Here is a 22,680-nt window from a genome sequence, read left to right as displayed (position 1 = left end):
GAGCAGAGGTGTGTGTGTGTGTGTGTGTGTGTGTGTGTGTGTGTGTGTGTGTGTGTGTGCGTGTGTGTGTGTGTAACAGTAAACAGAGACTGGGACTATGTTGTTTTCTTCATTTGCTGAAAAAGGTCTTATGTTGTGAGAGTACCCTGACAATCATCTTTGAAATTTTAACCTTGTCCTTTGTAGATCCAATGTGAAATGTGTGAAAGGTGGTTCCATGAGCAGTGCCTTGCTATGGACACCAGAGACCTGAAGAAAGTGAGAAAATCAAAGTGGAATTGCTCTGTGTGCCTGTAAGACATCGCATCCCACCAATAAAGCTTGTATGGACAAGGAAGTAATGGGAATAAAGAAATAATCCAAGATACACACATATGCACATTCTGAACAATTACATATTTTTTTATAATATATACACATAGCCTACTTTTATTTTATAAAGATGTGTATATATATATGGAAAATAATGTGCAGTGTCTGTGTGTTTATATGTGTATACATTTAGAAAATGGACATGAGACTACTTTGATATTGGCTGACTGTTATTCTCTGGTGGTCAGGGTCTCCCTGAGGTGGTCTGCTGTCACTGTGAAGTGAAATGAGTCAGTGGAAACAGGACGTTTTCTTTTAACATCCATCTGAAATCAGCAAATTCAGTGAAAATATTACACACTTTCAAGGGCTGTAATATTAAAACCAAACATCAGATTGCTCTGATATTGACAGAGGGTCTCCCTGAGGTGGTCTGCTGTCACTTTGAAGTGAAATGAGTTAGTGGAAACAAGTTTTCTTTTTACATGAGTTCGAATCTTGGCTGAATGTAGTAAGCTTTCTGTGAGACTGTAATATTTTCTTTAGATATTTGTCGTGTCTTAAGCATTTATTTATTTATTCAATCGTTTCTGCCACATCAATTGCATTATGTTCAGCAGAAGCTCACTTTTATTTTGAAATGTGCTACGACACGATGTTACCGTAATGCCGAGAAAAAACACGCATCGCAAAACAGCGCGAGGGCTGGCTTGACTTCAGTGCTGAAGATGACGCGGGCCCTTAAACTGCAAATGAAGCTCCACCCAACGCTGGTTTGCTAACCACGGGTGTACCCTGTCTACTAATGTCCCAAGTAAGTTAATAAGGTAATAATAACATAGCGGCTCCATGCTGTCACTATGTCTATGACTGACATGTCCCAGGTGCTCGACATTCTCCGGTCACTGTATCAGCACGTGCAGACACTGGAGGAGTTTGCGGGCAGCATCGTGTTCAGAGAAGGACAGAGAGCAGCGCTCATTGAACAGCCCGACACAAACCGCTTCAAATCCTTCGTTCGGGGTATTTTTGTGTGCTTTGACAAGGAACTACGGCAAGTGCCAAGCTGCAACCAGGTAACCCAAATATATAAAAACGATCTGAAATTAGCTTGTCAGTTTAGTACTAATGCAGCTAATAGCTTGAGACAGTAGCCAACTCCTGCCCCCCTAGAACTGGGGAACATAGGACACTGGGAACATAGGATTGATGTAAATTAATATTATTACCCGTGCTGAGGCAGGACAAGTTACTTTATTGGCAGCTCAACCATAAACTGCCATCAAAACTGGCAGTTACTGTACATGACTCATACAGTTTATAGTGGTTTTCCAAGGAAATCCACTCTGTTGTAAAAGAAAAAGCGGTCAGCGTTATAAGACACAGATTTTAATGTTTTCTCTGCAAAAATGAAAGGAACATGTCAGAATTTAGTAATATAACTCAAATGAGGGATGCTTAGTTCTTACAGTATTTTGATGTGATGTATTTTATGATTTCCACAGATCTGCACTCTGCCTGAACTGCTGGCCTTTGTTCTTAACAGTCTGAAAAGAAAAAAAAAAAGAAATGTCTTGGCACATGGCTACAATTTTCATTCTCTGGCTCAAGAGGAGCGGGACGCAGACCATTTTAAATTCCAAGGAGATGTAACTCAAAGCGCTGCCTATATCCATGGCAGTGACCTGTGGAAGAAAGTCACAGTACGTCTCGGCACAGATATCACACGGTACCTGTTGGAGAGCTGCTCTCTGTTTGTGGCCGTCCCTCCTTCATGTGTTTTCCAGGTGTGCGGCGTGCCTGTCTATGACAGGGTCTCAATGGCTACTGCCTCCTCTGGATTTTACCTCCAGCCTCGGCCCAGGTCACGCAGCGGCGTTAAATTCAGAAGGCATCGAGGTGCGGTGCAGGGAGTTGACATTCCTTTCAACAAGAAGAGCAACAGAAGGGATGTAAGAGTGAAGACGGGGAAAAGAAAGAGAGAAATTGATCAGATGGACGAGGAGGAGATTATGACTTGTTCAGGAAAGAGGAGGCGGGTAGGACAGCAAGAACCCACGCAAGAAATCAATCCTGTTTGCTATGAAACAGTGGAGGAAGGGCAGCACATGTATGTGGAACCAACATTATCTGTGAAGCCTTTGGAAAATGGCGTTCCTGGTTCCAGACAGCCTGTTGAAATACAAACAACCATACTTCCCTTGGAGGGAGGACCCAGTTGGAGATCGGGGATTTTCCCCCCTTTGCCCCCCTCACAGTGTTTTATCCGCACACTTGGATTCCTTTATGGAGGAAGAGGCATGCATGGCTTCCTCCTCAATAGGAAGAAGAAGACTGCTGATGGATGCAGAAGGCTACAAGGGCAAGATTTGGTACGAACAGTCTTTTTTGAGGGAATGGCGTATCTAAATGGGACAGAGAGGAAGCCAAAGAGACTCCCCCGGCGCTTTTTTAATATGGTCCCCCTGTTCAGTCAGCTGCTGCGTCAACACAGGAGATGCCCCTACAGCAGAATACTGCAGAGGATGTGCCCTGTGGTGGAGGAGAGAGACGCAGGCCAACAGGAAATAAGCTCCCTCTTGCCTCAGCACTGTGCACCTCAACGGGTTTACCTGTTCGTCAAGGAGTGCCTCTCCGCTGTGATCCCCCAGGAGTTGTGGGGCTCCGACCACAACCGACTTAATTTCTGTGTCAGGGTCAGGGGCTTCTTGCGCAGTGGCAAGTTTGAGAGGCTCTCACTGGCTGAACTGATGTGGAAGATAAAGGTGAACGACTGCGACTGGGTGAAGATCAGTAAAACAGGTAACACTATTGTAGGTGGTGGGTTTTCTCCTGCTGTGATGTATTTTGCCTGACTTAACCAAACCACTCTCATCTGCAGGCAGGTTCCCGCCCAGTGAGCTCTCATACCGAACACAGATCCTAGGTCAGTTCCTGGCTTGGCTTCTGGACGGCTACGTTGTAGGCCTGGTTCGAGCCTGTTTCTATGTCACTGAGAGCGTGGGCCAGAAGAACGCTGTCAAGTTCTACAGACAGGAAGTCTGGACAAAACTGCAGGACTTGGCCTTCAGGTACACACACAAACACGCGCACACACACACACGCACACACGCTCCTGCAAAGGCTCACATTCATACAGTCATGGGACACAAGCTCACAAACCATTTTTGTGATTTAGAGGTCACCTCTCCAAGGGTCAGATGGAGGAGTTGACTCCGGCTCAGGTGGCGTCCCTCCCCAAAGCCACCGTCATCTCCCGCCTTCGCTTCATTCCCAAGACTGATGGCATGAGGCCGATCACACGAGTCATAGGAGCAGATGCCAAAACAAGAGTACATTTTGTTCTCCCTTACATATCCACAAGTTGTGTTATTACATGTTGTGAGCGTGCGCACATATTGTAGGACATTTCTTTTGTCCCGCAGGTCTACCGAGTGCGTGTCCGGGACTTGCTGGATATGCTGCGGGCCTGTGTGCGCTCCACTCCATCCCTCCTGGGCTCCACGGTGTGGGGGATGACCGATATCCACAAGGTGTTGGGCTCTATAGCTCCGGCCCAGAAGGACAAGCCTCAACCACTCTACTTTGTTAAGGTTTTTGTCCTTACTTAATTGTCCTGGCAATAGACTGGCATAGTGCTATTGATGTATGTTATGCAATGCTATTCATACATTTTTGTGAGGATACTGCCACAAAAAGCATTAAACCACAGTTCTGGCCTTTTTGTTAAATGTGGATTTCCTCCTTCATTTATTCATTTTTGTCTTTTCTCTGCATTTAAGGTGGATGTGAGTGGAGCCTATGAGAGTCTGCCCCATGACAAACTCATTGAGGTGATAGGCCAGGCTCTGTCACCTGTCCAGGATGAACTCTTTACAATCCGCCGCTATGCCAAGATCTGGGCTGATTCCCACGAGGGCCTGAAAAAGTCCTTTGTTAGACAGGTACCGTCACACAAACTCTATACAGTGTGCTTGGAAAATATCTGGAGAGTTTCTCATGTTTATCATTACAGGCAGATTTTCTGGAGGATAACATGGGATCCACCAACATGAAAGGCTTTGTGATGTCACTGCAGAAAAGAGGAAAAGTTCATCATGCCATACTGGTAGAACAGGTGAGAGTGACAGATATTTCTTTGGATGAGGATCTTTGATACTTCTTTTAACCAGTGCGTTTCATTTCTTTTCTTCCTCTCAGCATTTCTGCTCAGACCTTCATGGCAGAGAGGCATTGCAGTTCTTCACCCAAATGCTAACTGGCAGCGTTGTTCAGTTTGGGAAGAAGTATGCATCGCCAGCATTAAATAGGCCGACATTGTGAGCAGCTTGTCATAGCTCATTTGGTAATGCGAACGCATTCTGACTTTGGCCCTACGTGTTTCAGAACATACCGTCAGTGCCGAGGGATTCCTCAGGGGTCGGTTGTGTCCAGTCTGCTCTGCTGTCTCTGCTATGGTCACATGGAGAATGTCCTGTTCCAAGACATTACTGAAAAGAAAGGGTACAGCAGACGCCTATGTGTTTCAGCCAACATCAACTTCTGTAGATGTAATAACACATCTGCAGCACTAGATGGCAGTCTTCCTGTACCGGAGCACTCTTCTAATTACTGTGTGTTATTTTCCTCTCTCCGTGTCCTGTAGATGTTTGATGAGACTGGTTGATGACTTCCTTCTGATCACCCCAGACTTACACAAAGCACAAACCTTTCTCAAGTATGACACACGCATATGACTGTTCATGTGACACAAGGGCTCTCAACCAACATTTATTTTTGACAGAGCTGCTTTATCTTTACAAATGCACTTTTCAAAAATCATGGTTATTTCGAACCTTTAGAAAATCCATTAACCAGATGCAACGAGGCCATATGCATTTGTTTTCACTGAGTTTTATTGTCAGCCATTGTTTTTTTCGTGGCAGTAAAATTGTTATCGGAAACCATACATGATATGTTGAAGTAGAAGGCGTCAGAGTGATTTGCAGTTCCATTTTAACAAGTAGTGTAGTCAGTTCCATAAATGTTGTTTAAACATCTGTAAGCTTACAGTACTTTATTTGTAGAGCACATTTCAAATCCAAGTTATGAAATTCTTCAAACACAACATCAAATTAAAAATCACATGGATTAGATTTTTCTAATAACGTGGATAAAACCAATTTCAGTAGTATCAAATAAAAGAAATTAGGCCTGTCCCCGACTAAGGATTTACATAGTCGAATCAGAATCGTCAAGTCCTGCCTATAATGGAATCAAGTGTGTTTTTGTGCATGGGGATTGCGAGCCAAAGCTAAACTGAGGAGTATTGTTGATCTCTCTCTCTCTCTCTCTCTCTCTCTCTCTCTCTCTCGCCCTTGCCATTCACCGGTCTTGTGCAGAGTTTTTGCCGTTCTGCCGACAACTGCATGCAAGTTGCGGTTCCTTGCGGGTCTAATTCAAGTAGCGGCTGTTTAAAAATGATATAATATTCTTTGTGTGGTTCATCAACGGTGAGATTGACAGTCGAATCAGGCTCCGCCCATTGAAGCGTCGAATCTTCGACTATTTGGTGTCAGCACTAAAAGAAATAGAGACAATTCAAGTCATATCAAATGTATATGCAGGATATGTTCAGATAAAAGTATGCATTAAGAAAAAATTTGATGTTACTCACTCAACCAGCTTATTCCTCAGGTTGTTTCAGATCCTCAGTTCACTGAAGGCCCCCTCTAGTTTTAAGCCGGGCTACTGGAACAGATAAAACACCATTTATCTATATTATTTACCTTTTTTAATCGAAGACACATTTAATGTAACGTTGATTCAGCAGCTGATACACTTGCACGTTGTGTGTAGGATCTTGCTGGCTGGGGTACCACAGTATGGTCTGGTGGTCAACCCACAGAAGGTGGTGGTCAACTTTCAGGTGTCTGAAAACTTAGGCTCTTGTCCCGACATTCGTGTGCTGCCCCCTCGCTGCCTCTTCCCCTGGTGTGGACTGCTGCTGGACACGCACTCACTGGACGTCTACAAAGACTATTCTAGGTGAAGCCTCCCATCAGTTGTTATGATTCTCTCGTTATTGTTCCTTTTACTCCTAGTTTACTTCTTACCTTCCATCTGTCACAGCTATGCAGGCCTGTCTCTGCGCTACAGCCTCACCTTGGGCTCTTTCCACTCAGCTGGACAGCAAATGAGGAGGAAACTGATGTCTATCCTCAGACTCAAGTGCCACGCCTTGTTCTTGGACCTGAAGGTCAGAGAAATAATAATGGTTTGAAAATGTTTGTCCTGTCCTGTGAATACTCACCATTAACATAATCAAGCACTAATTCTTATGAGCCAATACCTTAAAAACTAATGTAATGCCCTTCAGGCTCAGATGTACTTGTGTTTAGGTCTAAATAGCAAACGTTAGCTGCACAGAATCACCAGCATGGCTGTAGACTCTCAGTCTTGTTGTCATAGGCAAATATACATTCAAACAATATCTTTAGAAAATATACTAAGGAAATGGTATACACCCATCAGCCATAACATTATGACCACCTGTCTAATATTGTATAGATCCCCTTTGCGGCCAAAACCGCCCTGACCCGTCGAGGCATTTTACTCTGCTAGACCTCTGAAGGCGTGCTGTGGTATCTGGCACCAAGACATTAGCAGCAGATCCTTTAATTCCTGTAAGTTGCGATGTTGGGACTCCACGGATCGGACTTGTTTTTCAGAATTGCACCGTGGTCCATTCTGATGCCCACGTGCCCATTGTAGGCGCTTTCGGACATTTTTTCAGCAGTTTAACCTTACAGTAGCTCGTTTGTTGGATCGGACCACACTGGCTAGCCTTTGCTTCCCACATGCATCAGTGAGCCAGGACCCGGTTTACCGCTTTTCCTAACTTCTTCACTTTTGTAGGTACTCACTGCAGACAGGGACCACCACACGAGAGCTGCAGTTTTGGAAATGCTCTGACCCAGTTGTCTAGCCATCACAATCTGGCCCTTGTCAAAGTCACTCAAATCCTTATCCCATTTTTACTGCTTCTAACTTATCAACTTGGAGGACAAAATGTTCCCTTGCTGCCTAATATATCCCACCTACTGACAGGTGCCATAATAACAAGATAATAAGTGTTACTCAACCTGTCAGTGGTCATAATGTTTTGGCTGTGTGTATGTGAATTGAGTAATTTAAATTTTATTGGACGTGACACTGACCTAACTGAAAATGGGCCAGATCTTGATTGATCCTATTAGGTACCTCTAGCATATAACACACAGTACATTTATCTAAAATGTTAGCACAGTCTCTATTTAAGTTAAGCTGACGAAACATTCCACTGTACCCACAGCTTTTGATTAAAGGCCGGTTCTTTACAAAGGTTTTGAAACTTCCACTCTGTTCAAAAAGGCTCTGGACTCCACTTCAGTACATGTTACAGTCAGCTCCAGAAAAAACATACTTTAGCTGTGCCACAGTGAAGGGGTTTCCTCATTCAAAGGACACAGCTTACAAAGGTAGAAACCTGAATCTGGTCGAGCGACATTTATCAACATGTACAGCCAAATATCCAAGGTGACCTAAGTTTACAAGTCGTGACATTTCACTTCAATGAATAATAGGCAAACAGTGTAGCAGATAGACAGTAAATATCAGTAAAAACGTACAGGAAAAATGGTGAAACAGGTCAAGGAACAAAAAAGATAAGTTATGTTATTGCTCACTCAAAGCAAATATATTTAATTGAAATATTGGGAGGAAGAGAGAAAAAACCCATCACAAACTAGAGTGTTATCTGGACCTAAACTGAGATTATCTACTGTCAAAGATATCAAGCAGAGGCAGCTTCTTACCAAGCACAGACTCAATGACCACACTCTTGCAAGTGAAAAAGGGAAACATAAAAAGTCCTGGTTATCAAAAGAATATAGTACAACAGGTGAGGAGGAGACAGAGACACATTTTTATAAATAATAGAAGATCAGTATATAAGCATAAGAGTGTAATGTTGTGAGATATTCCACCTATTAATACTGGATTTCAAAGAATTGAAGATAACAATAAATTAATCCTTGGAGGACATGTGGCAAACCTTGCTGCCATGTACGTATGTGTCCCTGTGTCACAACATGAGGCACAGCAAGTGACTGTTGCGCATAACGTTCGCTGCATGGCAGGTTACATCTTGTTCACTTTTATTTGTAGTTTACATTCTATCTGTATTTGTTAGTGGTGCTGTAATTTATGACTGCTAATTGAATGTTCTTGATTGGATTAATCTTGTTATGTCATATTCAAATGTAAACTTTTTTGATTTTGTTGCAAACTGCTTTGGCAACACTTTTAAATGAAACATTCAGTAAAGCACACTGAACCAAACTGAACCGTTATGGATCATGTATTAAAGACTGTTTGCCTCGAGTTTACCTTTCATGAACATCTTTGCAATTAACTGATTGATTAATTATATATATTTTTCTATTTCAGTCACTTTAGTTAAAATTTTGCACCTTTTGCTTTTGTGGTGAATATAATAATCGATACCCTTTTCCCTTCTCAGACCAATTCTCTTGAGGCAGTCTACAAGAACATCTACAAAATGGTGCTGCTTCATGCATGCAGGTAAAGTTTTTTTTCTTATGTCACATAATATGCATCGATACCACTGTCTATTATTTTGTATGACTTATATCAGATTGAATAGATTTGCAAATAATTTGTTTTCATTACCTACCTGAAGCATTGAAATACGGTTGTGATAAACACAAATCAGGAACTTCACAGACTATTAACTTATTAAAGTAAGCACAGAAGGTGGTCAATCAATATCTGCACTCAGCACCTGTAAAAAAAACTGTACCTTTATCTCAGAATGTAAATACCTGAATGGGCAGGGCTCGTCTCTGTATTCTCCTCCATTGTCTCTTTCTGTTTTTCTGTTTTTCTCTTCAGGTTCCATGTGTGTGCCCAGAGTTTGCCCTTTGGTCAGACTGTTGCTAAGAACCCTGTCTACTTCTTGCAGATGATATGGGATATGGCTGAGTATGCCAATCGGCTCATCAGGATCAGCAACAAAGGCAACATTTCCCCTTAATACATCTGGGGGGGGGGGGATTATTTAAGCAGTATCATTCTCAAATCTTATTTTCTCTTTCCCTTTGTCCAGGACAGATTTTAGGCAGTAGTGCCCAGACCGGCATTGTGCAGTATGAAGCAGTGGAGCTGCTTTTCTGTCTCTCCTTCGTGCTTGTGCTGTCACAACACCGTCCTCTATATAAGGATCTGCTTCCACACCTGCATAAACGTATGTACCCTCAGGAAACGCATAACAAGATAAGATAGATTTATCTTATCATACTGGAAGTACACTATGGCAGCAGAAGATGACAAGCACCATTGCACTATATCCGTCTATCCATCTCAATATTAAAGTTTATATAGCATATTTCATACATAAAGATGCAATACAGTGTGCTGCACGAAAGACGAAACATTCACATAAAAAGACAGATGCAAGAGATAGCAACATTAAAAACAAAGCAGAACAGATTATTTTAAAAGAGATATTTATTATTATACAAAAACAAATCAAATTAAAAGTAAATTATGGCTCCATTCAAAAGTTTTCAGTTAAATGTTGGGTCTATAAACTGTTTCCACAGCCCAAGATGACATCTTCAGGTGCAGAACTCAAAGATATTTAGTTTACAATCATTTAAGACATGGAAAAGCAGCAAATCCTCCACTTTAACTTTGTGCAAAAGCTATTTTAATGGTAATAGCTCAAGAGTGGAGACCATGAAACCTGTAGCATCAGAGTCGAAATGATTCTGGTGGTGCAAGGTGTTGATATCACCCATGGTTGTCCTAGGCTAGAGATCCCGTTGCTGTGTCTTTGTGTCTGAGGTGTATTAATTATAATTGAGGATACCGCTGCTGAGTTATTTGTGCATAAAATGGGCACAGCTTCTCTCTCAAACCCCATTCTTGAGCCATGATGGCCACAGGTATTCATAATCAACAGCACGAAAAGATCCAGCATTCTACAAGTTGTTGGGGGAAACTCATTGGTCAAACCTAATGCCAGTAGTGACGTTTCTGCAGAATGCTATGGCCCTGGATTACTCTCAGTGACATATAGATGATATTACACTGTACATACGCCTCGGGTATTCTTCTGCCCCATTACAGGCTCTTTCCTTAATTGCATTTGAAGTTGTATTTTGATGCAAATATCCATTTGCACTAGAAAACTTGCATAAGGAGTGATCTTGTGCTACAGCTGACTGTGCGCCTGCAGGAAAATTGAGCCCTTATTCTCCCTCAGAAAACACTGAAAAAATCAACAATATGAAAACATTCTATTTGCATCTTGCCAGCAAGGCAAATTCTTTTTGATACCCCATGGATTTCACCATGATCTTACATACGACAAGTTTTATTGCCGCCTTTTATTTCAGTTTTAGAGATGTTGGAAAACTTTCAGATGGATGAATTTAACAGTTCACCTGCTGTCATCCTCGTGATAGGGAAGCGCAGTCTAGAGCAGCGTCTGGGGGATCTGAGGCTTGCCAGGGTCCGTCAGGCCACTAACCCCAGGACCCCAGTCGACTTCTTGGCCATCCAAATGTAGACTACCATCAAGCCCTAATCACAGCTGCCAACACAACCAAGAAACCCTCAGCAGCTGAAAGGTATTAGTTCAGATTTTCTAAAATGTTCATGTTGCGTGTTTTGTCTATTTTTATAACAAGCAACTGAAAATATTGACTGAAACTTTTTATTCTGCATCCTCAGGTTTCGAGGAAGTGAGATGAGCAATGTGTTGAAATCAGCCATTTAGCTGATCTGTCAGTGTGTTATAGTGTTGTAAGAGAAAACAGTCCTGGGTCAACAAGATATAAAACATTTAAGTGATAAACCCTGGTCATAAACACTCCCGTATGATGCAACCACAAGATCAATAAAGATGGATTTTTGAAAAACATCCAGCTACTGTACTAGACCCCCATCTCATCCCACAGCTGCTTGTCTCTCTGGACTTTGATTTATACTTTGTGGTAGTTTTCCACAAAGAAGAAGTGACATCATTTGGAAAATAACTGTTAAGTAATTGCATTCACAGCGACATTGTCAGCCATCACATGCATAAGTCAGATGGGTTTTTTTTACTAGATAATTTGCTTTCAGGTTTGATGTAGTACACTTATGATAAAGCCATCAGAAATCAAAGTTCTTTCAATGAACAGCAGGAAGCTTAAGATCAAATGATGTTAAGACTACATTTATGTTCAAATGTAAGGTTTTGTAAATGTGTAATCAAATACTGGTTGTGTGTTTCAGTATGGCATGTACACAATGTACAAAGGACATTCACTGTTAAATAAATCCAGTTTTGTTATTAAGGAAACAAATGTGAGAGGTCACACATCAGATCAGGTCTTGATAAATCATCAAAAATCAATAGGAAAGTTTTATTATATAAAGTAGTAGCCGTGAGAACCACCAGGATGTTCTTTTCTGTTCACGGTCACAGTAACACTGTTTCTTGGAGCAATTCTTAAGCACTCTGCTTTCTCTGTTCCTGTATTTCAGCCTCAAAGGCATCATTGCAGTAGGTATTTTGGTCAGTACGAGCAGAGGGTCGCATGATTGTACAGCAGATCAGCTGGTAGAGAGCCACCAGAGGGATTGAAATCACCGGTAGTACACAGAGGAGGACAATTATGACGAACACCCAGTCTGGGTAGGGCTTCACTTCAGTTTGGGGGAATAGTTCCTGAAAAAAGAGACAAGGAAGTGTGAAATAATATGTGCAGAATACTGGAACATTATTTAATTTTAAAACGAAGGTGAAAAAGAGTTTGTGAAATTCACTTAGTGGCCTTATTCCAGAGAGAAGAAAATCAATACTACCTTTATGAATCTATGCTAAATATGAAGGTAAAGCCAGCAAGCCATTAGCCTAATTTAAGTTAAAGTCCAAATAAGAAATACTTCTAGCATGTAACCCCCCATAAGATCACAACCAGTGTTGGGTGAACTTATTACTCCTTCAAAAAGTAATAGTATTACTTTACTTATTACTGTATAAGTAAGTTGTCACGTTACTAGTTATGTTACTATATTACTTTCCAGTGTTTCCCACAGAAGGGGGGGGGGGGGGGGGGGGGGGGGGCTGCTCAGTACAGCTACAAAATTATTTTAAATATACCTGGTAAAAAATTGGAAAATCCGTAGGCCTATGTCTGCGTTGATAATTATCCAAATTATTGGCTAATTATGGGAAACACTGCTTTCACTACCACCCCCCTTAGTAACGCAGCGTTACTTGCCTTAGTAACTATAATATTACTAATAATATTACCGTTTTAGAAAAGTAATCAGTTGCACTACTTAGATACTGGGAAAAGTAATATTATTACATTAATGCGTTGTAAAAGTAAAGGTGGTTTATCAGAGTATTTGGTGCAAATAGCTGCCTCCTGTGGCTGAAAATTATGCTAATGTGAGAATGAACCAAAACAGTTGCTAAATCACTCTAGAGCTGCAAAATTGGGCACTAGTTTGTGGAGTTGTCTGTATGAGCAACGTTTCATATACATTTGATCCATTATTGACATGGAAATATTTAGGATAGATATATTCTACATTATTAACATTTCCTTGTCATAACACTTGACTTTGGCTTACATAAGCTGGGTTCCATGTGGGATATGTGGGGTGTGTCTGTGCCTGGATGACCACGTATGCAATCAACACCACCAGGAGCATTAAAGGGCTGATCACCCTCCAGCACGTCTTCCAGAAGATGTTGGGCCTCGACCCAATCATGAAATAGATGTCTTCACTGAAACTGTCAGAGAAGAAGGGGACCAGAGAAAATGTTAGAGAAAGCGGGGATCAAAATTTCATATGACTGTCATAAGGCATTATAGAGTTAGACTGTATTGAAGAAGAGGAGAAAAATGTACTTATTCATTCCATAGACATAAATGACTCCAGTAATCTCAAAGAATGCAATGATGAGCAGAGGCACAGAGCCCACGTAGCCGTTAAAGACCTCCACCCAGTAGTTCCCTGAACCCAGAGTGAAGATGAGAGCCGTCAAGAAGGCTACCAAACAGATGATTGCTATGGAAGTGAGAAAAAAAGTTTTTCAGAGTGGGAATCCAAAGGGGAAAAAAAATGTATCCTCTCGACTTGAGCTACAAGTTATGCTGATTTGCAGGTACCTGTTACAACTTCTTTAGGGATCCAATTGGGCACCAGTTTGAGGTCGTTGATGGGCGTGAGGACTCCCTCAATGTTTCCAAACATGGAGGACAGGCCCAAGCTGAAGAGCATGACGAAGAACAATATGGCCCACACCTGCGAGGCTGGCATCTCCTTCACTGCTTCAGTGAACACTATAAAAGCCAGGCCGGTACCAGATGCACTCTGGGGAGGCAGATGAAAGAGAGGCAAGAAAGTAATGAGGAAGCATGAACTGACTTCACATGTTTGACTGGCACATCATGTGCTGCACATAAGAAAGAAAAGGGAGGCGAGAGCAGAGAACAACTGGGATTTAAGGGAGATGGGGAATATGAAAACTGAGACTCCTACAAAAATAATGCAATGTACAAGACTGGGTGTGTTATCAAAGTTACAGTACCTGGTCAAGGAATGTTTGCAGGTCACATAGCCTCAGGTTCAAACTGGTCACCTTATCTGGAAATGTATGATTTAGATACTGAAACCAGTCATCATAGTTCTCTACTGTTACGTTCTGGTCTCCAAGCTCAAAGTGGTTGGTTATAGCCAAGATGTTTCTGCAGATTGGATACGGAAAAAAATATCTGCCTTATTGGTATCAGCAAGAAAAAAAAGCTTTAAAATTAGAATATGTGTGCATACGTACTCCTTTACACAGGAGTTGAAGGCGTTGTTGGCCTTAAATCCCAGGATGGAGAAGATAGGAATCGAGGCGTAGAGAGATGTCGCGCTATTGATTACTCCTACTAGAACAGCATCCCTCTCACAGTTGTTTCTAATGGACACGGCACCCACCCCCACAAAAAACAGCTTTGTAAGTCATGGCACAAATCATCCTAATTTTAGTTAAGATCGTTTCCGTCCTTACCTCTCTTCATTGTAGCTGGAGAAAGCTATGAGACCTCCGAAGGCCACAGAGAGGGAGAAGAAGATCTGGGTGGCAGCGTCCAGCCACACCTGAGGGTTCTTCAGTATCTCCCACTACAGAGCGTGAAAGCAACAAATCAGGTGATGATGCAAGCTTAATAACCTGTAGTAGCAACACATGACCAAACTCACATCAGGAGTGAAGAGGTATAACAGGCCATCAGTAGCTCCAGGCAGAGTGAGGCCACGGATCAGGAAAATAGTCAGTACCAGGTAAGGGAATGTGGCTGTGACATACACAGCCTGAAACATGTAAAGAATATGAAACAGCTCTCATTAACTCTTTCTTTCTACATCCTACCTTAAATTATCAGTGATCACAAGATCTGATTTTAAAAATAGGACTTTATCTCTTTTTCTGCAGGTAAACAGACCTTTCCCATGGACTCGATGCCTTTGATGAAGCAGATGAAGACCACACACCAGGCGCTGGCCAGACAGATGACCAACCACCACTGCAGGGAGCCGCTGGTCTCGATGTCAGGTGTGATGTTCAGGGTCTCACGGTACCAGAAGTAATTCACTGGAGTGCTCTTCTCACACTCCACATTATATCCTATATGCATGCATACACAAGCAACAAACAATGACAACATTCAATCTACAAACTTCAACGAGGGTTTAATCTTTAAGTTATTAGTGTTCGTTTTAGTTTCAACACACATTACCTTTTGAACTAACCTCATGTACTTTTAAATTTTCTTTTACTTTTGTATTTCATTAATAAATGTGTTTCTGTATGTGGGAAATGTGCACAAGTATCACCTGTGAGATATCTGAAATCGATTTTGATATCTTGGTGTGATTACTGAAAACAAATGAAACCATGAAATGCACTTTTAACTGGTCATGCATTCCCCTATCCGTCACTGAGCGAAACTCATGCTCTTTTTATATTATACTGTGCTGCAGTATTTCTCAGTGCCATAAAACAATCTGTTAGTTTTCCTATTAAATCGGACTTGCCTGAATTGCCAGATACAGCCTCATAGTTAACCACTCCTCTTGGTGATAATCTTCTAACTTTATTGTAATTATATTAACCTCTTAAACTGAATTTGATACATTAGATTTTTACATATAGCATTTGAGCTTCTGCTGTTACTGTAACTGTGGCAGCAACAATCACAGTGTGTGACAATAGATGTTTCAAAAGCAGCTAGAGTAACTGGTGGGTTTTCTTGTTACCTGTGTGGTTATTATTGAGTGGACACTGGCTCCATGGCAGTGGGCTTTGGAAAGAGTGAAAGAAGTACCAGAGCACCCAGGCCAGGATGGTGTTGTAGAAAATGCCCACTAGGAATGACACCAACATGGAGGCAATTCCTACGCGCAGGAAATGAACTATCAACAACATTTTCCATACCGCAAAAAAGTTTTCACCTCATGAAATAATGAGACAAATGAAAATACAGACACACACAATACATTTTGCTATTAATTCTAGGCCACACACCGACTCCACCCAGCAGCGGTGAGATGGAGTTCCAGACGCCGATGCTGCCCATACGGAGCCTCTGTCCTATAGCCAGTTCCAGATATAGTAAGGGGAGGCCCTCAAACACCAGAGCTATCAGGTAGGGGATGAGGAATGCACCTGAGGACATTAAGTAAACATTTACCTCACAGTTAGACATCAACCAGATTAGACTAAATGAAGAGAAAGTTTAGAAACTACTTTTTATTACCTTAATCTCAAGTGCTTAGTAAGTGCACTGCAATCCATTAACACTAGGTTGTTAGTTATTTTTTTATTTTATTTGTTTTCAGTTTCCAAGTGACCATAAACATGAGTCAGTAAAATAAAAGTAAAAAACCACTGCTTCAAATAACACAGATCTAAGGCTAAAGGTACTAATTGATCCCTAAGTTGAGGTCATATGGAGGCTGAATGTAACCCTGCCTGTGGCAATCACAAATCTCAGAGTCAATATGTGAAGTTCACTTTATTCTGTGGCTTGGGACTCAAGATATCTCACTGGGAACTATGAGGAAGTAAATCCAGGAATATGGGCAGTTGAGGAGATCAGTCAAACTTGGATAAGATTTACCATTTCCAGAATGGCTTAGCAAGTCCATTTGTTAATAACTAATCATATTGAGGAAGAGAATCCAAAATGTTGCTATTCAGTTTTGGCCAACATTAATGTATCTCTTCTTTGAAAAAAATCTAAAAAAAATAAAAACGGAATACAGTGAAAAAAATAACATAAGTGATAAAGTACTTAATTAAACTAAAAACATGATGTATGATTGGGGACGTGTAATGCAGCTCACATCATAGCATCATATAAAAGCATCTCACCTCCTCCGTAGATTTGGCACAGGTAGGGGAAACGCCACACATTTCCAAGTCCCACTGCAAAGCCAATACATGTTAATAGGTACTGAATCTTGTTGTCCCATTTGGGTCTCTCCACCCCAGAGTCTTCTGTTTTCCCCATCCTCAGCTGGCAAAAAGGCACAGTTACAGTTCTGTTACAAGGATGCCGATTGTCCTAATTCTATACAATTCAAACAGGTAGTAAATTTTTTTTTTTAGTCCAGATTTCTCCAGCCCTCAACTCAGAATGTCAGAATAAAAACTGTCTTTTGTAGTTTAGCCATAAGTGATGTCCAGTTCTCCCTTCTTGCCTTCTGTCTTGCTCTCTTTAGTGGGCTGTCCTTTAATGCTCTATTTTTCTGAAGAAATCAGGCAACCGGAAAGGGAGTGAAAACATCAGACATGATGATTTGGTGGTTCTACCTCCCTGCTTGTTTGAAATGGGAGTGTGCTAAGCCACCAGTAATGGATAACCTGGTGATGCTGTTTCAACGTTACACTGACCTAAAGTGAACGCATGCAGTCAATAAACAAGACACCATGACAATTGTGTCACTATCAAGCCGTATCTTTTATTTAATTAATTACTGAAAACAGGGAATGTTTTACATAGAATGAAAACACACAGGTGAAAAACTAAAGAAATAATACACGTAATAAACATTCAGGGAGAAAATATGTGAAAAATGTAATTACAATTTCATAAAACAAATAGTAATAGTAAAATGAATATGGTGACTTGGGTTAAAGCAAAGGAGTAACATTGCAGAGTGAGGGCGAGAGACACTGTCTCTCTCAGTCTCAGTCCATAAGTGCTGAATACAACGTCACTGAATTTGTTTGTGCAATAAGAAACAGAGAGTCTGTGGATGTGGGAGCTTGACCAGGGCCACATCTCAATCATTTCATCATTTCTCAACACAAGCTGTCAAAAGAATGTCAATAAAAATCCGTTCTGGTTTCACATAACAGTTTTCAGCTCTTTTCTTTTCTCCTGTTTAATCTCTTGCAACAGTCATCTTTACAAGACAAGCTATTATTGTTTGTTGGACTTTTTTGAGCAGTATGTTATAGAAGTTGGGTTTAATTTTTGCAGATGCATGCACAGGTTTATTTGAATCAAAGGAAGAAAAGCACTGACCTTGTTGCCTTGTGACCGAATGAGGTTTTAATTCTATTCCATATCTGCACTTTAGAAAAGAAGAAGTTCTGTATTAGATTTTCTTTTGTATTTCATTAGGAAATCTGTCCCTGTATAGTTTAGTTTAAAATGTGGGAAATCTGTACCACAAGTATCACTTGTCAGATATCTGAAATCGATTTTTAACATCTTGGTGTGATTACTGAAAACAAATGAGACCATGATATGTACTTTTTGCTGGTCATGCATTCCACTATCTGCCATTGAGCGAAACTCATGCTCTTTTTATTTTACGTTGTGGTGCAGTATCTCTTTGTGTCATAAAACAATCTAATAGTTTTCCTATTCAATTTAATAAAAGATCTATCAGAAATAATAAAAACATCATGTCTGCATTTCCTGCCTGTAATTGTGAGCTATTCTCTATTCTCTCTGCTTCAGTTGAATTAGGTTTTATATCCTCTGGACATTGATACCAGTACTTACTGTAATTTAGACTTTTTTTTTACTGTAATAAGACTTTATGAAGTACCGTTGTGTAGAGTGCACAATAACAATAAAAAGTTGTATTTTGCTTGCCAGTGATGACCAACTAGTGGTAGTATAATCATTAAAGTGCACCAAGTTAAATTGATATTGTTTGGTTGTTAAAGTTGTATTTCTTTTATGCATGTCCTCCTCCGCCCTGGCTTGTGCTCACTCCTCCTGCAGATGCAGCTCCAGCTGGGTCAGCTCTCTTTTTGGTCTCCTCTCTTCCCATGGGGATGTTGAGATTATATGAAGTCCCATCTCCAGGCTGGATGAACTCAGGTTCTGATGAACATTTAGTATCTTTTATTGATAAGAGAATCCCACTTTTCTGAAAGTTGCGTCCACATGGCCTCTGGGTCATAAAAAGACAGAACTCAGCAAGGATGCTAATAAAGGTTAAGTGACATCTGGCCAATTTACAGCCTTTACTAACTAATAAACTTTTCAGCCCACCTGTGTGTCTGGTCTGGGCTGCCTAACACCCCTCCTCTCCTCATCCCTCTGAGGGCAGAGTATACATCTACAGATGTTTGTGTATCAGCTGTTGCACATGATAATGCCATAATAACAGATGTTGCCATCTACAAGCCTGTGTAATAGTGTTTGATCTGTTGATGTTGATGGTGTTTGGTATATTTCAGCAACTGAGTGAGCAACCTTTTAAGCATGTGTAGCATGCCTAATTTAGTTATGCATTTTAATAAATTTATGAGAATTAATACCCAATTATGAATTTTAATATTCATAAAAATCAACCATATTCCTCGTTTCTGTCTCCGGACCTCTAGGTAGCTTTTAATAATTATACAATTATTACTAGTGATCAGTTAGTTAATAATCGCTCAATTATCTTAAATCAATCAGTCAGTCTCATATCTAAAGGGTCAATTCTCTTGGCAGGGACGTAGAAATAGGCAACACACACAGTTCTTGATTATATTTATTGAATTTATTCTCTAACTAATGTGATATAAAAGGATAAATAAACAATGGCGGCACAATGAGCCTGGAGGTTCGATTGTGGGAAGCATTTAACTCATACGGCATAGGAGAACTAATGAAAGTAAGCTATGAATTTAGGAGTTAAAAGGAAATATTAACATTTCGGTACATCTCTGAACACAGAATGTTTGTTAGGTCTTACGGCTTGTCGGCCTGCTTTGGCCTGGGTCCCACGCTAGCTGCCCGATCCTGGCTTTTTGCTAGGGATTCTCCGGGGTTCTCCGTGTCTGACTGAAGAAAACGCCGTCCTCCGTGTGGCAATTCGGCTGTTTTCAGGTTTCCTTCATTGTAGCTGGCGAGACCACGTGGCTTAGTCTGACCTCGGTGAAGTTGGCTCGACGAAAAAGCTTAAAATGGAACTTGGTCGTTCCTGAATTAGTCCAGTGTAACTTAACGGACTGATAACTTTAACAAAACAAAAGAAAGAAAGAAAATAAAACAAACTGAAGACAGATCGATGTCACGGCACTTTGCGTGTGTAGCTTCAAGCGAACAAAGGGCTGGCCGAACTCTTAGGGCGTCCAGAGAGCAGAGCGAGCCGAGAGAGAGTTGCCATGGTTACATGTGTGGGGGGCCTGTTTTGATAGGCTGTTGAGGGGAAATGCTAATCGCTGGTTCGTGTCCCTTTGTCAGTTTAACAGTCAGGCCCCGCGTTATCAGCTTCGGAATCAAAAAGGCGCCAGTTTTACGATCAACTGCTCAGGCATAACAGTTAAAGAAAGCACGTTTTCCACCCTCTTCCGTTGGGGTCTCCCCAGCAGTCCGTTGAAAGTTGATCTCCAACCCCTCTGCGCCTCTCTGGGAGAGGAACGGAGGAATTTGGAGTAGCTCCAAATTTATTTAATAAAAATTGCACAAATCCACACCGTTGTTTCACTACACATGGAAGCATTAGACATGTAACAAACGTATTAATTCTTTAGAAAGATATTAGAGCAAGTAAAGAATTAAGCCACAAACCATATAGGCGGGAGTGGTAAAGTTTTGAGCCATTGACATCAGACACCGCCACCCCCTCCGGACTGAAGACTTTAAAACCAGAGGAAGCCCAAATGTCCCTCTCTTTCCTCTAATCCTTGTGCTTTCTTGTTCTGTTGTTTTTCTCTTAACCCAGGTGCCTCGTCCCGGCGCAAATGGTTAAGCTGCGATGTGGGACTGAACGCATCCTAGAATGTCCGAGTGGCCAACACAGGAGAATCGATTGCACCTCCCTCCTCCCTTCCTGCGCAACTTGTCCCCTTGCCATCTGAAACCTTTTCCTGCAATAACAGGTCTGATGTTATAGAGACTACCTAAAGTAATTTAGGTCTGGAGTGGGCTCTCCCTTCAATATAATCATGATATGGAATGTGTGTGTGTGTGTGTTGTTAGTAGTGTGAGTAATGCTAGTTTTTACGTATAGTCGTTGGCCTTTGTTTTCTTTTCTTTGTTTCTTACTTACTTTCTGTCACTTTTCCCCAAGACTGAGCTAAACTTTAACCAGCCTACATATTCTTGGTAAAGAAATGCTGGCAACTGCTGCTGTTTCCCTACATATTTACTACAAAGGCTTGAGGTGGTTTATGATCTCCGTGGTTAGATTCCCACCAAGTCAATCTAAATATCCTTCTCAGGCCTTCTCTAGTCAGCCAGGTGTTACGCAGAGCCTCGCATACCTTTGAGTGGCTGGCACAGACTGGCTCCTGACCGGCTCCTGACCTAAGATCTATCCAAGGTTATGATTACTTACTTAATGTGTGTCTTAGCAGCAGTTCTGGCCCATTAAAAACACGGGGGGCAGACTGGAGCCAGTTGTTATTTCACAGGAGCTCATTCAATGAAGCTAGAGGTAGCAGTTGATTAGCTTAGCTTAGCATAAACAGGGAATCAGGGGGTAACAGCTAGTCTGACTGCAAAGTCCTAGCAGCACCTCTAAATTTCACAAATCAACACATTAGCAAATTGAGAAGAGTAAAAACAGCGGAGTTAATTATACCCTGGATAGAGTCAAATCCTTTGTATTTGACTCAGTTGATAAGTAGTTGGTGTCAAAACATTGTAAAAACCTAACCCTAAGTGTCACTAAATCAAATGTGTAAATGTAATTGTTTAAATATTAACTCTAATCCTGGCTTTTACACTTGAAGTGTTAATGTCACCCTGCCCCCACTGCACACACACACACCTGTAGGCTGAAGCCTGGTGAGTCTTCATTAAAGCACTCCACTGAATGCTGGGAAACTATAAAAGGTATTTTGTGTCTTTTTAATGCAAGCAAAACAATTTTTTTGAGAGCATAATTATCACACAGCAATCAAAAATCAAGTTTCTAATTAAAAACAAACAGGCCTTTTTTGTGTCACAAAAAGTTTTAATTGCTAATATGTCCTCTTTGATTGCAAGTCAAAAAGTTTTCCTAGTGAGTCAGAAAGTTTTGCAGGTTAAGCCTTTTTGCAAGTGAGAGAGTTTTGCAAGTCACACATTGTACATGATATCCAGCAAAACTAGTTTTATGTGACTGTGGTAATTGAAGTTTATGGTCACACAGCATAAACATGACTTTAGACCGCTGATATTACATTGAAAATACAGACTGTTATAATGTCAACTTACCTCCATCTAGCCCCTACACATTACAACTCCGTCTCCAGTGGAGCTAAGTGCTGGTCAGAGCCATCGGAGCGAGGGGATTGTGGTCATGGCCATGCGGTCAATGCAAACCAGTGGTAGTTCAGTCAAACCCACCAATAGAATGTCTTATTTTGACTAGCAAAACATTTCGATTTGCAAAAATCTCTCACTTGCCAGAGAGACTTTCTGACTCACAAGGAAAACTTTGACTTGCAATCAAATATTAGCAATTAAAACTTTGTGATACAAAAAAAGTGTTGTGAAGTGGACAGAGTGGACCCAAATGCAACGCTCAAGATTAACAGGTTTTATTAGGGGAAAGAAGGGGTTGAGGGACTGGAGTTGAGGGAGAGGTGGATGCCGGGGAAACGCAGGCACGGGGAACCGAGGAGACTGAGACCAGAGAACTGAGGGACACAGGGGGCCGAGGAAGAGAGGAGGCACGGGAGAACTGATCAGGGGGTTGGGGGGGGAGTGTGGTGGCAGGCTGACTGGGGAGGCACAAGGGAGAGCCAGGAGGACGCCATGGGGGAAGTCCGATGGGACCGAGGGCAGGTGAGCAAACCCAGCCGACTTGACAGAGGACGAGGGTAAG

The 22,680-nt window shown here is 41.4% G+C and overlaps 2 protein-coding genes across 5 annotated transcripts; one reads left to right on the top strand and one right to left on the bottom strand.

Moving 5' to 3' along the window:
* Positions 1 to 1,016: 1,016 nt before the first annotated feature.
* Positions 1,017 to 11,285, top strand: tert (telomerase reverse transcriptase). Of its 3 annotated transcripts, none has more exons than XM_046058578.1 (17): positions 1,017 to 1,126; positions 1,818 to 3,114; positions 3,194 to 3,383; positions 3,491 to 3,644; positions 3,738 to 3,905; positions 4,095 to 4,256; positions 4,328 to 4,429; positions 4,513 to 4,598; positions 4,699 to 4,815; positions 4,958 to 5,029; positions 6,151 to 6,339; positions 6,424 to 6,550; positions 8,855 to 8,916; positions 9,247 to 9,371; positions 9,461 to 9,598; positions 10,824 to 10,988; positions 11,092 to 11,285. In XM_046058578.1, exons 1-16 carry the CDS (start codon positions 1,118 to 1,120, stop codon positions 10,925 to 10,927), a joined length of 3,102 nt encoding a protein of 1,033 aa, XP_045914534.1. In that variant the 5' UTR covers positions 1,017 to 1,117; the 3' UTR covers positions 10,928 to 10,988; positions 11,092 to 11,285. The 3 variants fall into 3 exon arrangements, with proteins under 3 accessions (XP_045914534.1, XP_045914533.1, XP_045914532.1); XM_046058577.1 differs by having other exon boundaries at positions 1,031 to 1,388; positions 8,855 to 8,896; positions 9,317 to 9,371; XM_046058576.1 differs by having other exon boundaries at positions 1,032 to 1,388.
* Positions 9,850 to 17,095, bottom strand: LOC123976416 (sodium-dependent neutral amino acid transporter B(0)AT3-like). Of its 2 annotated transcripts, XM_046058579.1 has the most exons (12): positions 16,784 to 17,095; positions 15,935 to 16,075; positions 15,667 to 15,804; positions 14,853 to 15,034; positions 14,611 to 14,721; positions 14,420 to 14,532; positions 14,198 to 14,326; positions 13,952 to 14,108; positions 13,530 to 13,734; positions 13,269 to 13,428; positions 12,988 to 13,150; positions 9,850 to 12,073 (listed from the first exon to the last, which is right to left on the bottom strand). In XM_046058579.1, exons 1-12 carry the CDS (start codon positions 16,920 to 16,922, stop codon positions 11,855 to 11,857), a joined length of 1,857 nt encoding a protein of 618 aa, XP_045914535.1. In that variant the 5' UTR covers positions 16,923 to 17,095; the 3' UTR covers positions 9,850 to 11,854. The 2 variants fall into 2 exon arrangements, with proteins under 2 accessions (XP_045914535.1, XP_045914536.1); XM_046058580.1 differs by lacking the exon at positions 14,611 to 14,721.
* Between the last annotated feature and the right edge of the window lie 5,585 nt (positions 17,096 to 22,680).

The sequence above is a fragment of the Micropterus dolomieu genome, linkage group LG09 (genome assembly GCF_021292245.1).
Source record: "Micropterus dolomieu isolate WLL.071019.BEF.003 ecotype Adirondacks linkage group LG09, ASM2129224v1, whole genome shotgun sequence".
Classification (NCBI taxonomy): domain Eukaryota; kingdom Metazoa; phylum Chordata; class Actinopteri; order Centrarchiformes; family Centrarchidae; genus Micropterus; species Micropterus dolomieu.
Note: the sequence above shows the minus strand (reverse complement) of the source record. Positions and strands in the feature narration are given on the sequence as shown.

Excerpts from the sequence above, each read along its gene's own strand:
- tert (XM_046058576.1), top strand. The coding sequence starts at position 1,173 with ATGTCTATGACTGACATGTCCCAGGTGCTCGACATTCTCCGGTCACTG. Across the intron at positions 1,389-1,817 it reads AAGTGCCAAGCTGCAACCAG|ATCTGCACTCTGCCTGAACT; the intron begins GTAACCCAAATA and ends TGATTTCCACAG. Across the intron at positions 6,551-8,854 it reads CCTTGTTCTTGGACCTGAAG|ACCAATTCTCTTGAGGCAGT; the intron begins GTCAGAGAAATA and ends TTCCCTTCTCAG.
- LOC123976416 (XM_046058579.1), bottom strand. The coding sequence starts at position 16,922 with ATGGGGAAAACAGAAGACTCTGGGGTGGAGAGACCCAAATGGGACAAC. Across the intron at positions 16,076-16,783 it reads GTGCCAAATCTACGGAGGAG|GTGCATTCCTCATCCCCTAC; the intron begins GTGAGATGCTTT and ends TAATGTCCTCAG. Across the intron at positions 14,722-14,852 it reads GCATCGAGTCCATGGGAAAG|GCTGTGTATGTCACAGCCAC; the intron begins GTCTGTTTACCT and ends TACATGTTTCAG.